We start from the raw sequence: 15,591 nt of genomic DNA, 5'->3' as shown, positions 1-15,591 counted from the left end.
CCCTATAGTATGACAACCAAATATGTAACTGTGACCTAGTAACCGACGGGAAGACTTAATAAAAAATCAACTGCCCATCTGTTGAAACGGCAAAAACGGGGTACCTGAAGCTTTCCAAAATCAAGTCCAACACCAAATTAACCAGCCCAGTACCGAGCACTTGTTTCTTACCGGGATGATTTGCTGCACTGCGCTGTCTAGAGCTTTACTGATCCAGGCAATCCATGACATTTCGTAGTGACCAACCATGGTTGCTGATAGATGTAGGTGTGCATTTTATGTGTAATTTTGCACGTTCATGCAAATCCAAATTGCTTCGACTGTGCTGGAATGGCACGATGGGACAGACGCCAGCTTCATAACACGAGGGACCCAGGTTCAATTCAAATGATGGGAAGTGTTTTAATGTTTTTTTCACTTCCCCTACGGTCGTCATCATCAGAAAAAAGTTGGCTTTCCTGCAGTGCATTTTGGGTGGACTACAGACACATCAGGGAGAGGCTGCTTTAGTAAGTGAAACTGTACCTAGTACAGTATGTGCTTAAATTGTACATGAGCCAAGCCAGTGAGGAGTGGTTATAGGTTAAATCCTTGTCAAGAAATATCACAAAAAGTTCACTGTGAATCCCTCAGCTTGTAAACTTGTTAAATCTAAACTTGACGCTTGATTATACCAATCTTTTATGCTCAGCTGAGGAATGATGAACAGATGGGGGTAACAACTGGCCGAAAGGGCCATTAGCAGGCAGTTCATGTGTGTATGTAAATATCTTAAAAAGTACTAGCATGAAATTTTCATGTTACATTTTTCCCATTGCTATGGGTGCCTACCAGCCCAGGAATCATAGAATGGAACATTAGATGGTCGATTGCAGGGTAAATGATTATTTTGAGCCTTGTTTATTCGTTTCAGTTTCGGCTTCGACAAAACGAACACCAGGGCAGCCGCCATGAGAGAATGACAGTCCTGATGTCACTGTTCTCGTTGCATCATGGTCAGACTGGACACGCGTGCTAGAGTGAGCGAACACGCGCAGGCTGGCCGTGGTCGCACGCGCCTGGGCCACACGATATCAGTCTTAAACAGTGACATGATACACAAGGCAGTGCAGCATGCACCTTCAGCATCCGGTGTGTTGGTTAAGTCACTGGAGCCCTAACGTCGGCAGTTTGGGGCAAACTGCATGGCGAGGCACTCCATGCCATGACTCCATGCAGTCTTGCTTATGCCAATGTCAAAAGGGCATTCATTCTGAGCTTTCTGATCCATGCAAAGATTACAATTAATTTAAAATATGTTCTATTGAACGGTTTCGAATAAAATCTTCATATACAAAAGAAACTTTTTGTGCAGTTATCTCAGCTTTTATCTTTCGTGTCAATACCCCTTTAAGTAGAGCCTAACCATGTTATGAATGTTTAATAGTGATGCTACTCCTTAAGGTATTTTTTTAGTTGTTTTAAGCTGACGTTCTGAGTTTGCAGTTAAAAGAGGCCGTAACATTCTGGCCATCAATATTTCTAAATCGTTCTTCAAAACATTTTTTTGCTCTGAATTTCTCTGAAATATTGAGCACAGCTAACTGAATTTAGTCGGGATTAAGGCAATACTGTGCAAAGGTCAAGCAATCTCCACCCTTGCACTCGCCTGGCAGAGGATCAACCTTACATTCGAAAAGGTTTTGTTTTCCTCAGTCTTCGCCACTTAGGACCACCATAGAACTTGCTGCCCACGTAGGAGTGCTCTCCAGCCGAATCAGCCTTAGGTGTCACAGGAGTGAGTGTAGGAACTTTAAGAGTGTTAGAAAAAAGCACTATGCAAAAGCTTTCTTTTTTGGAACGTCTTACCATGTCGACCGAACTCATGGCGACTGTAGGATGTGACTTGTTTGTAGACGGGTGAAATCAGAAAAATATAGACGAGCAAGTACGTCATCGTTGCACAACAGCTTCTGCGACACCCAAGTTTAAGCTGCCGGCAATTTACGTGCAAACAAAATTGTATGCAAGATGCTTGCAGTTTTATTGCCTGGTTTAAAGAGACTGGTTTACAAAATTTTGAGGAAAGCTGGAAATGGCCGTGTTTGTATTTGTATTAGGGTTTTTTGTCAAAATATGCCATTCTGTTGTATATTTTATAAGTTTATAACTGCTGCAGGAATGTTAATTTGTAGATGCAATTTTTCTATGTGTTTGGTGTTCTTGTGATCCCTGATGACCCCTCTGGCATTAATGAGGGGTGTGCTACCTGAGCAGATTAAACAAAGAATTATAACATGAGGAAAGTCTGCCACTCGTGTACAAGAAAAAAAATAAAAGAAAAAGATACAGCAGAAATGTCAGTGTCCATACGCATACTAAAAAACGTACACACAAGGAACACAATAACAGTGTACTCTGTTTAAGCTATTTGGTCATTGGAATTTTGAATGGGAGGCTCTTAAGGAAATATATGTAGTGCTTGACCAGTTTTGAAAATGCTTTTTTTTTTACTTTTTAGTGACAGAGGTCTTAACAGGCATCTGGATGCGCCTACAAAGTTTGGTCTGGGCACTTCTGGTACCTGTCGTCTTCTATGACTGTGAAGCTGGGAATAAATAAAATTAAAGACTGTCTCCTTCCTGTGGTATATTCCTTTTACATAGTGCAGGAATGTGGAAATAATGTGGAGGACGATACACGAGCACTTGCACGTCGTCGTCCCCTAGTCGCTTATCTGGTGTTTGTGCTGCAGTTAAAACAACAAACTGCCAGGTAGGCAACATTCACAACCATGCCAAGTTGTACCTCTCAAGCTTAAAACGTATTTGTCCGAGGAACATTTTTAAAGGTCTTCACAAGAGGACATGATACAGATTAAGATGCAACACTGCAGGTTCTAAAAATTTTGCATATTTTAATACTGGCCTTCACATCTGCTCTTGAAGCCTGTAAGTTGGAAGGAATCTAACGCCTGCTGTGCATCGTTTACTCAAAGGGCTAGTGTCGTAGCAATCATGCATCCTGCAATAACACGAACTTGTTTAGAGCCACTGAATAAACCACGCTACCATCTCTCGCTAATAAATGTGCATTTTGGAACGACCAGATCTGGAAACTGTCTTGAAGGGGCAATATCTCATCCTGCGTTTTTTTTTAGTTTCAAAGTCGCACACTGCACAAGTAAAGCTGCTATTGCCATTACTGTTCTCCCCGGTACACGCGCGCGTTTCTAGGAAATCTCGCAGCTCTGCACGGAATTTCTTTGATTTTCTCATCGTTCTTGAAAGAAGCAAGAAACTTAAATGCAGGGGTAATTCAGTGTCCGAGAAATAATGAAGAATACGTCCTCCAAGTCTGATGATTGGTTGGTGCGGCAGCAGTATTATTAGGCCCATACGGAGGGGAAAAAATGAAGTTTATAAGAATAAAGGAACCAGGGCTGGACAAACTCCGGGCGAAACCTTGGACACGGTCAGGCAGGCACGCTCCACATTCATAAAAAAAATATAATCAAGCAAGACACCCGCCAAAACAGAATTAACAAAAAAATTAGAAGCCGTTCCACTCAATGTGAAAGCTGTCGGAAATGCAGAGCAGTGATTCGCCATAGTGGCCTGTACCGCCGTTATCCGCTTACTGCTACCACCCCATGCAATTCAAATTTCCCGCCTTCGCAGTGCTCGCGCGCCCCCTGCCTGAAACTGCGCCAGTGGGAGTTCTGTTCTCTTTGTTCTTTTCTCCCCGCACGTGCCGGCGTTGCACTGCCATCGTAATTGGGCCCATCTCCCCGCGAGGGGGACTCGAGTAAATGCGTCGATAGGGGGTGGGTGCATTGCGTTAACGTTTAGTGTTTGGGGAGTTGGTGGTAGTGAATGCGTTGTATCAGCAGCTTCTTGACGTAGTTTGAATGAGTCAAGGATATAAGGCGCGTTCGTAGCCTCCCATTCTGTGTCGGCTTTGTGGCGCAGTGGATAGAGCGCCATGTACATTTCGTTCCGCCCGCAGGGTCGAGGGATCGAAACCAGGCGCCGGATAGTATTATTTTTAATATAGTGTAGGGGGAGGGGTGCGGACAACGACGGTGCGGACTACGACGGACGTCAACGCGGGTGACATCGTGAGTTACAAGGACGCGTCAGTTCTAGCCGTTTCTTGCGTCGTCTGCTGCTAGACGCCGGTACTCAGCTTCTTACAGGGAATTCCCTAGGAGGCGAAGCGCGAGACCACAAGCACGTTCCGTGACCACAAGCCTGCTCGCTGCAACAACAAATTCCCTAAATGTCCCTAACTTTTGTCCCCAGCTGACAGTGGTTTCAGGAGCCAATCAAAACGTGGAATAATTTCCTCCTTTTAGCCGCATGCGTCTGCAGCGCAGTTGTAGCTGCGGCTTGGCTTGGAACAGCTTAGTCAAGGTGTTCCAAGCCCTTTTACCGATAGAGTTTAGTTTCATAACTCTATGCCTTTACCCCGCCATTTCTGTTACGTAGATATCAAACCTTTCTAAAAAACAAACAAAATATAATGCCTATACATTGTATTTAATTCTTAAAAAATATAAAACTACTTGTGAGTTTCAATTTTGCCTTTTGGCTTGAGCCTACACACTATCCAGAGCAGCCAAAGCTCATGTCGTATCGCACGGAGTCATGCGGGGAAGCGCACTTAATTTATTTCAAATTTACGCCAGAACTCTAGGCAAGTCAGTAGCAATGCCAAAAAACAAAAGCAGCGCGAAACAACCAACCACAAATTTTAAGGTAATATGAAGCCCCTTATTATGCCATGCGAGTTTTAGAAAATCTGTCCCTGTTGTGCTGCAGACGACCAAAGCCGTGGAGCAAACAAGCGACCCCGTTTACACCATGAGCAACGGAGCTGTCGCTATTCGTATAGATGCCAAACCTGGAGCGAGCGAAAGTAGGATTACTGGTGAGTCAGCGAAACGAACGAAGCTCCTCGGACAAAGCATATATTTCTGGCCTTTTGTTTTCAGACATCGGCTCCGATTCTGTGGGCGTCCAAATCGCCACCCCTCCAGTAGACGGAGAAGCGAAAACGTTGATTCGTTTTCTGTCAAAGCTTTTGAATCTGCGGAAGAGCGATGTATCTCTTGAAAAGGTGACCTGTTTTATCTGTATTTTTCTACTCGTGATTTTACGGTCTCGTTGCGTGACTAAGGTTTGGTTTTCGACATAGGGCGCCCGTTCCAAAGAAAAAGTTGTCATGATTACATCGCAAGTAGGAGCATCGGACGTGCTTGCCTTGCTGAAGAAGCAGATTGGTACCTGACATTAAAGCAGCGAAGAAAAAACAAAGCACTTTTTGTGAACAAATTTTTCCGAAGTGGTACCAAACTTTGCAGCATGCACTTGTCAGATTTAAAATTGTCTTAGCTTAGCTAGTCTGCTACTGTGTACGATTTCTGAAGTAATTTGTAGCTGGCAGCCCAGGAATCACTTTGTAAGGAGCACACCTCTATTACATAATGAATTTAACCGCACAAGGCATTGCACCAAACTCTCTAGCACAAATAGAACATAAAAGCAGAACTTGGGCATTCCCACATGAAATCTATTTCTAAAGGTCTGGCTCTCACTTTTGCAAGACTTCGCTATACCACCTAAAGTGCCTCAACACAAAGCCACTGAAAGAAAACCGTTTTGCTTGGAGCCCCCAAGCAAAAATGCGTGTTCTTGGAACCCTTGTAACTTTGATGTAGCTATTCCTGTTATGTTGCACAGATTTTTTAATCTTCATTGTACGCAGTGCATGTCTCATAACAGACTAAAAAACCAGCACAAGGCAAGTGAAGAATGGGCTCCATGATTTGCCAACTTTTCTTGTGATGGAGCCACTGTACGCAGCTGCCTTCAAGTGCTTCTCAAACCAAGCAGTACTGGCAGAAAAGGCAAAACGGGGATCCATCAGCAATTTCGGAACCACTGTCAGTTTTGTCTGGTCCCTGGAAGATTGCGAGTAATTGAATCTAAGAGGGGTTGTAGGGAACATTGGGAGTGGAATGCAGTGGTCTTCATCTATTGTGGAGAACTCGCAGTTGATAAGGGTGGTAGCAGCTGGGGTGTCATGACAACAGTGATGATTTATTGAGGCAGGGAGTGAACGTGGTACTGAATGGCTCGACTGCTAATTTCTGACTGTTCGCTCGCAACTTGTGTAAAAGAAACGAGGAAGAGATTGAGAGGCAGAAAAGGACAAGTATGAAATTTTAGGTGTGCCCAATGATAAAAACATAACATGAAAATGGAGAGGGCCTGATGCACCTCTTATTACTGACGATTTTCTCCCAGACTCTGAATATTCAAAGGACTACTTTTGCTGCCGCTGGTGGCACCCATTAAGAGTGTCATCTGATCTGCTCTGATCTGAATGTCCTCTGATTACACTAATGACATTTGCTCTAAATGTCATTAAGCTGATTACACAAAGGAACTTCCTCGTTTTGGTACCTTGGACAAAATCCTAGACTACGTGCTGCTGATTTATTGAAGCATTACCAAGCATTACTGGTTGTGTGCCACAGAGTTTTTACAATTGTTGTAAGTGTGCGGTGTGGTGTTCGAGTGGGGTCCCAGACCCTAAATATTCAAAGGACTACGTTTGATGCAGCTAATGGCACCCACTAGAGTGCGGCGCTATTGGGGTACGCACAGTTGAAAACAATTGGGTTAACGTGTTTTAAACACGGTTACTGTGGCACAGGTTCAATCTTTGAACTGAAAATTGCATAAGAATTGCCCTCATCTTTGTACGTATATTTTGCTCCTCAATTTTTTTGCTGCTCAGGGCTCACTCGCATACAAGCAAACACATGGTTTATTCACCCTTGTGTGCCCAGGCAGCGCAAGTTATACCCCTGCACCTCTGTCACACAGCAAATGTCATTCAAAGCGAATGCCATTTGATTGATGTGGTAGGGATAGCAGTGACGATTAGCAAGCTCACGGGACTGCAAAATTATAGTTCAGTGCATCTAGAATGTTTTCGTACATACTCGTTCTTTAAGACAAAAAAAAAGATTCCTTTGTAAGTTAAAAAAAGGTAATCACCGTTTTAAGTGACATAAGTAGACATCACAAGCCGAGACAAGTCCGCAAGAAACCCGCATCAGAATAACGCGTGCATTGGGATTTTTTTTATTGTAAGTACTTGTTTGTCTTTATTTGAACAGTAATATGAAGGAAAAAATACAAGTTTACTGACAGTTTTTAGAAACAGTATTCTTTGCTTTATTACTCCACCTTCTTGTCTAAACACGAGCCAAAGTGCTGCTGAATGAGCTCCCCAACCTCATTTAAATGCCATTCGCCTCGAATGTCACTCGGTATCCTCGTTTAGCACCGTACCAAAGACATCTAGAGCAAATGACATTTGCTCTGGATGTCATTAGGCTTATTACACACAGGAACTACCTTGTTGTGGTACATCGGGCAAAAGCTTAGATTACGCACTGCTGATTTATTGAAGCATTACCGAGCATTGCTGGTAGTGTGCCACAGAGCTTTTACAATTGTTGTAAGTGTGCAGTGGTGTTGCAACACAAAAAATTGACTGCATTATGTCGCGTAGCCAGTAACATCTCCCTGGTTTTTACACGGACAGCCCTACACTGGCTCCAAACCGCAGAAAGAAAAAAGTGACAGGAGGAGTGATAGGGACATCCTCAGAAAAACACCACTCGGCGCATGCAGATAAAAGACTCCGTCGCGCGTCAAAGCCGAGCCCACAAGGAGGGGAGGCGGGGGCAGGAAGCGACTTCCTGTCGAGCAGTCTTCTTACAAGGCCATTCCTTCTTCCTGTGTGGCTGGACCCCGCTGTTAAAACCAACCGCCTGCAGCAAATGCCGTCTTTCTCAACTCGACAATGGCGTGCAAAGCCGTCTGGCTTTTGTTATCCTTGCTCGCTGTCCTGGAAGTGCAGAGCGAAACGACCGAGATGACCGCTGACACGGCAACCGTCACAGCCAGCACCCCTTCTTTGACAAGTGGAGGGATTGACCTAACCTGCACTGGCAATGGAACGAGCACGGAATGCCGCGGTGGGAGCGAAACGACCGAGACGACCGCTGACACGGCAACCGTCACAGCCAGCACCCCTTTTTTGACAAGTGGAGGGATCGACCTAACCTGCACTGTCAATGGAACGAGCATGGAATGCCGCGGTGAGCAGATGGAGACCCCGGTGCTTCCATTTGTGCGCAAGAAGCTTTCCCAAGCAGCGCACAGTGGCACTTCACTTACAGCGCTTTCCTTGGCCATCAAGTCACTGGGCTCTCTGGAAAATAACTCCCTGATCCTGCATGGAGTACAAGAGCTGAGCATCGTTAGAAGTGATTTGTCTAGTGTGTTGCAGGGTGCCTTTACGCAAGCTAAAGCGTCGCTTCATACCCTTGATCTATCGCAAAACAACTTGACGACGGTTCCCAGCACTGCTTTGCAGGACCTGCCTAGCCTGACTGCACTGAACCTATCCTATAACCAAATCACAGAGCTGAACGGATACTCGTTTAAGAATATTTCAAGCCTCACAGTTCTGTCGCTAAGAGGAAACGAAATATCGTCAGTTGCTGTGGGCGCGTTTTTCCACCTGGAGCGTTTAAAAGACCTCGACCTGTCAAGCAACAAGCTGACTTCGTTTGATTCCAGTGCATTTGGCAAAACAGCACTGGAAACCTTGAGGCTCGCTTCAAACAGCCTGAAGTCTGTTTCCCTGGAGAGATCTCTCACACAGCTCAGGCACGTCGACCTCAGCCACAATCAGATAAGCAGTGCAACAATGAAACTCGATCTTCCAGGTCTGATTACGCTCAACATTGGCCACAACTCGCTGACAGAACTGAAGCTCGACTCCCTGGCATCACTGCAGACTTTGACTGTCGCTCACAACCCAGTCAAACGGCTCACAAAGAGCTCACTGGCACCCCTGCTGAAACTCGAAACGCTCGATGCAAGTCACTGCCAGCTACGGAGGCTGGAAGAACTGTTGTTCTCGACACTTGGAAAGCTCAAGCTTCTCAACATGAGCGCAAACAATATTTACACTGCAGATTCGGCAGCGTTTGTGGGACTTAATTCACTCGTGACGCTCGACTTGTCTCGCAATGAGATTACTTACATCAACCAGAATCATACCGCAGACCTGGCATCACTGGAACACATCGACCTTTCAGGGAACAGCATAGAATATATTTTTGCCGGTGCCTTCGCGCACAGTCCTAACATAAGGTCCATTAACCTCCAAGGTGAGTCGATTCCTGCTTGATTCTGGGTTGCTTCTTGTCATCAATCAACCAACACCTCTGTGTTTACACACTTACTTAAGAGTGTCAAAATTTCAGTACAGTGCATTTGGAAAGTAAATTTAAAATCTTGCAGCTCTATATACTTAAAAGAACCCTGCTTGCTAAAAAAAATCCAATCATGATGGCAATAGCAAGCAAATTCAGGCATTTACATGCCTGTGAAATACAGAGGCAAAATTTGCAACTTGTTCTACAAATTTCTGCTCTTGGCAGCTGCATCAAGCTGTTTAATTTCACTATTTACAAACTTTTGAAGGCAGCAGTTACGTGATCTTGGTGCGAAACATTACTGCCAAGTTATTCAATTTAAAATTGGAAAAGATGGTTGCAGCTGCTGTACCAAAAGCTGTTACACCACATAAGCTATGCATCTTGTCAACATAAGCTATGCATCTTGTCAACATGTCCTTTGTATTCATTTTTTTCATGCTTATCTAGCAGTTAGCGTCTATTTTGTACTCTGGTTAACTCTTTTGAACAATGCTCCTACTAACGTTCTCTCTCGCTGTCTCATAAGTTGTTTTGACTAGCTTTTTTGACTGCTCGCATGCGAGGTCAGAGCTTAAAACAGTGTAACCATGTTAAAGCATGCAATGTAATTATAATGGAACCCTCCTGAAGAAAGGTCAGCCTGTTATTTTTTTTATCGTCAGCTTTTATTACCGGACTCACATCAACCGGTGCTAGGTCAGGTTAGCTCAGAATAAGCCTCAGAAGCAATAACATTACGGAAAAATGTAACTGAAGCACACAGAGCTGTGACAAAAAATATTTTGGTGCATAAGAGCTTATCTACATGGCGATTTGTGTTTCGTGTACAAATAAGAGTGCCTTTTCTTCAGCCCTTGATCTTGATTTTGCACTAACCCCGGAATAATTCGTTAGCTTAGCAAGCATACTTTGAAGAGGCAAACTGTTTGCACCAAGTAAAATGCATAAATTCGATGGGCAGTATATCAGTCATCTGTGGATGCTAGCAGTGTGTACTTCCTCAAAACGTGCTCGTCGTGTTTAGATAGCAATTCATGGTTGTGGAAGACAACGGATGATGCCTGCCATTCTTAGCATTTACTTAGCATTTAGAATTATGCAAAATGTGTCTCTGGACACTTTTAAACCATGGGTGTGGCAGTGTGTTGAAAAATTACGTTGCGTTTAACAAAGTGTGGCCGAGTTTCTTATTGTAAATGTCTTGGCAAGACTGATTTGGCTTATTAAGAGACTTGCACTGAGACTGTAAGAAAACAGTTCAATGTATGAAAGAAAAACATTTTGAATGGAGGAATTTACCCTGCTAAGCTATAATGTCTGTCAGGCAGTGCAAGGTTTACACCATTGATGTCACACAACAATCCCGCATGTATATTTAGCAGTGTTGTTTTGTGGTATTGCTTCCATGCAGGCAATTCCCTCGACTGTGGCTGTCAACTTCAAGGGTTTGCCAACCTCCTCAAGCATAGGGAATTCGCAGAAGAAACACTTTCTTCAGCTGTGTGCGATGATGACAGCCACATCGTAGATTACGACTTCGGCCTCCTCGTTTGCACAACAGAGAAAACGCCAGTAACTGGTACCACCATTGCAGCGACTATGGCCTCGGAGACAACAGCCAAGCCCCTTACCATCCAGAGCACACCAGTCGCTGGTACCACCACTGTAGAGACTACGGCCTCAGAGACAACAACAGCCAAGCCCCATACCACCCAGAGCACGCCAGTCGCTGGTACCACCATTGTAGCGACTACAGCCTCGGAGACAACAACAGTCAAGCCCCATACCATCCAGAGCACGCCAGTCGCTGGTACCACCATTGTAGCGACTATGGCCTCAGAGGCAACAACAGCCAAGCCCCATACCACCCAGAACCCAACAACAATGGTGCCATTCAATGGTCGCCTCACATTGGTGCACATGGAGCAGGACAACACCAAGCTGTCACTCACGTGGAATGCCTACAGTGGCAGCGACCCCCTTGATCAGCTACAGTGTCGGGTAACAGTTCGTGCCATCGGACAAACCTTTCTGACCAACGTGACACAGCCTTGCTCGCCGGCGTACCGCAACAAGACGTTCCACATCTTCGTCACAAAACTGGGTGTCAAGTATGAGGTGTGCTTGCTGGCTTACAGGCATGCTGCAGAAGTTGCGCGCAACTGCAACATCTTTAACACCACCAAAGTCTTACCAACCACACCACTGGTCATGAAGACTGCTGGCGAAACAACTGTTGCCACGTTTTCGAAACGTCCAGCAGAAACTACCACGCACGAAGAAATTTCAACAATTTCGCAGGACGACCAAGATGACAAGTTCCACTACCGTCTTCGGATCCAGCCAGACCTGTCGGTACCACGCCAGCTCCGTGTGAACTGGTCATTTACACCACCATTCCACGGAAGTTCACCCTGCCGTCTCAACGTGACTGTCCTCAAAAACAAAAGTACACTGATGCGCGTCGAGACTGCTTGCAGTTCTGGTGGTCATCTTACAGTGGGTAACATTGCCAGGGAGAATGACTATGACGTCTGCTTCAGCAGACTTGTTCTCAACATCACCGCAGACTGCCACGAAATCTCTTTTCCGGAACTTGCGTACAGTCATGGTCCCGCAACTGGTGCATCATCATCATCAGCGGCGGGCAATCGGGATGAATCCCGGCCACCTGTGGCCCTCCTCATCATGATTGCGGCCCTGGTGTTGATAGCTGTGCTTGCCGTCCTGCTGTTCATCCACAGAAGGCTCAGAAAGCGTGCTATCGCTCGAAGGAAGGTGAAAGACAGCGTGTTCCATTTGCAGCTGAACCGCCGGTCCGGCACCTACCAGGTCCAAGACGCAACTGAGGCGCGAACCACGCTGTCTAGTTCAGTATCTCACGATGGGACGACCACCAAGATGTCGCAAAGAGCATCGTCAATCGACGAACTGTGATACCTGTGGTTGTGGTTTTTCGAAGGACTATGTTTGCAAGGCAAAAAAAGCCAATGTACATAAGCTAGCTTAGTGATTCACGTTTACGATACGACATCAAGCTGTTTGAATTGTTGCCTGCAAAGCACTGTAAATAAAACTTGATCCCATAGCTCTTCTGTGTACTTCTTGTAACAGAACGCAGTACAGATCGCTAAAAAGTTTTAGGAAAGCCTACCTTGTTAACCAGGAGGCACCCAATGCCTCACAGCAAAGTATGTTCCCTTCCTACAATCATGTTTACAGGTTTTTTGAAAACAAAGTGGGCAGCACCAACATTAAAATTTTCAATGAGATAAATTACAAGATAACTTAATCGTTATTATGGTTAATGCACACACTGTTTTATGCATCGTTTCTTTCAGAATAATAAAATGAAATAAAATAAGTTGTGCTACATTTATAGAAACTGTGAAGGCAACGTATGTCGTTGCCTTACTTGATAACTGTCTTGGGTAACTAGCATTTGAAATGTTACTCAACCTACATTTCAGCTCCAAAAAACAAAAAAATCGCGCCAATCCACCCCGTGAATGTGGTTGGAAAGCAAAGCTGTAAACGGCACCCATAACGATTACCCAAGCGACGTCACTTAAATTCACTCACATCGCTCTACAAATAGCAAACCCAGAGAGAAGTGAAATGCACTTAACCACACCATTTATTACTTCAAAGAGATTCTTGGTAAGGTTAAATCAATGCATGATGCATGAACGGTGTTTGGTTGAGTCGTATTGCTGTAGCACAAGAGTGGAAACTTTTTTTATAAAATTAAAGTAAGCTTTAACCCGGTGTTAGACGATCTGACTTCTCCGTCTCTGCGCCGCGGACGGAGGCGACGAGATTTGCGGCAGAGAAGGACGAGGAGGAGGAAGAAATACTTCTGTTCAGATATCTGAACGGCCCAGAGTGCAGCCCTGGGGAGTGATTCCTTCTCCTGTGGGGCCCATATGCAGTCCGCGCGGCCTGTGTTCTGTCCACCCGCTGAAGCTGGGTAGGTAGAGAGGGCCTGGACAGCAGCATCTCCCATTGCTCTTGTTGGGTAGTTGATGAAAAGAGAGGAAGGTGCTCAGGGCTAAAGTCACACACCCCGATTACGGGGTCGAGTGTTTCTACTTCTGAGCAAAATTTACAGTCAGCGTCGTAGCGATTCGTATACATTAAGTGAAGACGCGTAGGCTGTGGGAAGGAGCCCGGATTGTATGAGCCGTAGGGTAGTTTGTTGTTCTCTAAAAAGGTCAGGGTAAGGCGAAGGTACGGTCTGTCTCAGAACGCGATAATGCTGGGTTATCTCCCTGAACGTGACAAGCGGGTGATTGTCCTCGTGCAGCTACGTAGCACGGGAGGTAAAAGAGCAGCCTTGTTGGGTGGGCGTATTTGTTGCCCTCCATTGAAGCATGAGGGGGTGTCCAGATGAGCTGAATGGAACCGTTTGGGGAGTGGTTTTTTAGCCCACACAAAGCAGGCCGGGACACCCAACCCAACTGGTAATTCCAGTAGGTTTGCTCGGAATCGGTGACTACCCTCCGAACCCCTGGTTGAGCGACAGCCAAGGTGGTAGCTGCCTCTTCTGCTGCCGTCATTTCTTGGGTCCTAAGTGAGGTACACGCAAGGAGGCTGGTTCTGAAGGTAGCCACGATGATGGCGTATTGCTGCCCTCAATTTTTGGAGGTGTCTGTGTAGATAACTGCATGATCCCCACCGGGGGCGGTGTTTGGCGCTTGAGCCCGTGCTTTTCGGTGACCCTCGTCATGGGACGGGTTCATATTTCTAAGCAAAGGGAGCATCTTTAGTTTTAGTCGCCAAGAGTCTGGGAGTACGTCAAGCGGAGTGACATTCTGGGCTGCCCAGGAATTCTGGTGAAGCATGCGGTTACCCATCGCAGTTCTGAGTCGGACCTTCTGGTTAAAAAGATGGCCTTCTATCATCTCTTCCACCGTGCTGTGCAGCCCCGTGCTAAGCAGCCTGTGTGGACGCACTCATGAGAAGACCAATGGCCTGCTCGACCACCTTTCTAATCACTATATAAAGCATCTCTATGTCTTTCTTGTCGAGAAGACATGGGGTTAACGTAAGTGACTCTCGAGAGGACAAAAGCTTCAGTTAATCGAAAGGTACCGGATTCCTTTAGGCCTCGCTTCTTGGTGGCAACTCGTCTGATCCTGATCATGTGTATAATTTGATTACTGCTGTTTTTGAGGCGCTGCAAGGAGACGTCACTCTTGGTGTTAGCCTCGAGATGTAGGCATTCTGGGGCTTGGAGTGATGGCCTGGCCATCAAGGAGTATTTGAATGTATTCCTTGATTTGGCATGAGGGCGGAAGACAAGGAGCTGTGATTTTTTACGTGAACACCGGAGGCCACATGCTTTAGCACACTGGCGTACAAGAAGTGAGGTGCCATGCATTGGTGTGAGCTTCCTTTAATTTTTGTAACTCTTAGCACATTAGAACGCAGGGAGTAAACCCGTCGATGTGCTTGGTGAGTACACCACATGTCTTCCCTGTCTTCGCGTGGGCTCGTAGCTACAGTGGAATCTCGATGATACGATTCTGGGTGATACGAATTTCGGGATGATACGAATATCTGAAAAGTCCCGGCGAAATTGCATTGTTAGCAATGGGAAAAATTTCGGCTGTTCCGAACGGACCTGCGCGGCCCGGCGGATGATACGAACGAGGAAACAAACACTAATAAAAAAACAAGTTTTATACATTAAGAAAACAATATTAACATTTTAGGAACGATATTTATTTCTTAGTCACATTTATTTAGGCACACGGTGCAAAGAATTTATGAAAATGTTGTTCATTCTCAAAAACTTTTTTTTTTGTAGCGCCCTCTGAAGAATTGCACATGTCATTGCTCTGTGATGCAGTCCTTGTAGTGTTCGGAAAGGCGCGCCTAATTAAAGTTCGTCGGCTAGGAAACACCCCTCACATGTTTTGGTGGTGCACATTTGCGTTCGTTTTTTCTTGTTAATTTGGTGCGCAATTAATTCTTGTCGTGCGTGGAGTTGCGAGGTGCGTTGTATCGTAGGTAAACATGTTTAGTACAGTGCCCGGCGGGCACGGTGTCTTACGGGACGATGCTGCCAACGGTTGGAGCGGAGCGCTTTCCTCGGTACCTACGGAAACGATGTGCTGTACAAGGTTGCAAGAACAACTCCCGTAGGCCTGGCGTTTCACTGCACCATTTTCCTCTCATTTCCACAGGTAACGCGAAACTATAGCACTGTTAATACGTGCACGGGGCGTTGTGTAAGGTGACGTGGTGGTGCTTCGAAAAAAAAAAGGGTCTAAAGCTTTGCTATGCCACAGTTA

General features: G+C 45.5%; 1 protein-coding gene across 2 annotated transcripts; it reads left to right on the top strand.

The window, feature by feature from the left end:
• The first annotated feature begins 7,717 nt into the window (after nucleotides 1-7,717).
• LOC144170437 (uncharacterized) lies at nucleotides 7,718-12,380 on the top strand. Of its 2 annotated transcripts, none has more exons than XM_077700229.1 (2): nucleotides 7,718-9,241; nucleotides 10,704-12,380. In XM_077700229.1, exons 1-2 carry the CDS (start codon nucleotides 7,864-7,866, stop codon nucleotides 12,227-12,229), a joined length of 2,904 nt encoding a protein of 967 aa, XP_077556355.1. In that variant the 5' UTR covers nucleotides 7,718-7,863; the 3' UTR covers nucleotides 12,230-12,380. The 2 variants fall into 2 exon arrangements, with proteins under 2 accessions (XP_077556355.1, XP_077556356.1); XM_077700230.1 differs by having other exon boundaries at nucleotides 7,721-8,161.
• Nucleotides 12,381-15,591: the final 3,211 nt, after the last annotated feature.

This window comes from Haemaphysalis longicornis, unplaced genomic scaffold (assembly GCF_048455015.1).
Source record: "Haemaphysalis longicornis isolate Haplotype H1 unplaced genomic scaffold, Haemaphysalis longicornis Haplotype H1 scaffold_2, whole genome shotgun sequence".
NCBI classification, from domain to species: domain Eukaryota; kingdom Metazoa; phylum Arthropoda; class Arachnida; order Ixodida; family Ixodidae; genus Haemaphysalis; species Haemaphysalis longicornis.
Note: the sequence above shows the minus strand (reverse complement) of the source record. Positions and strands in the feature narration are given on the sequence as shown.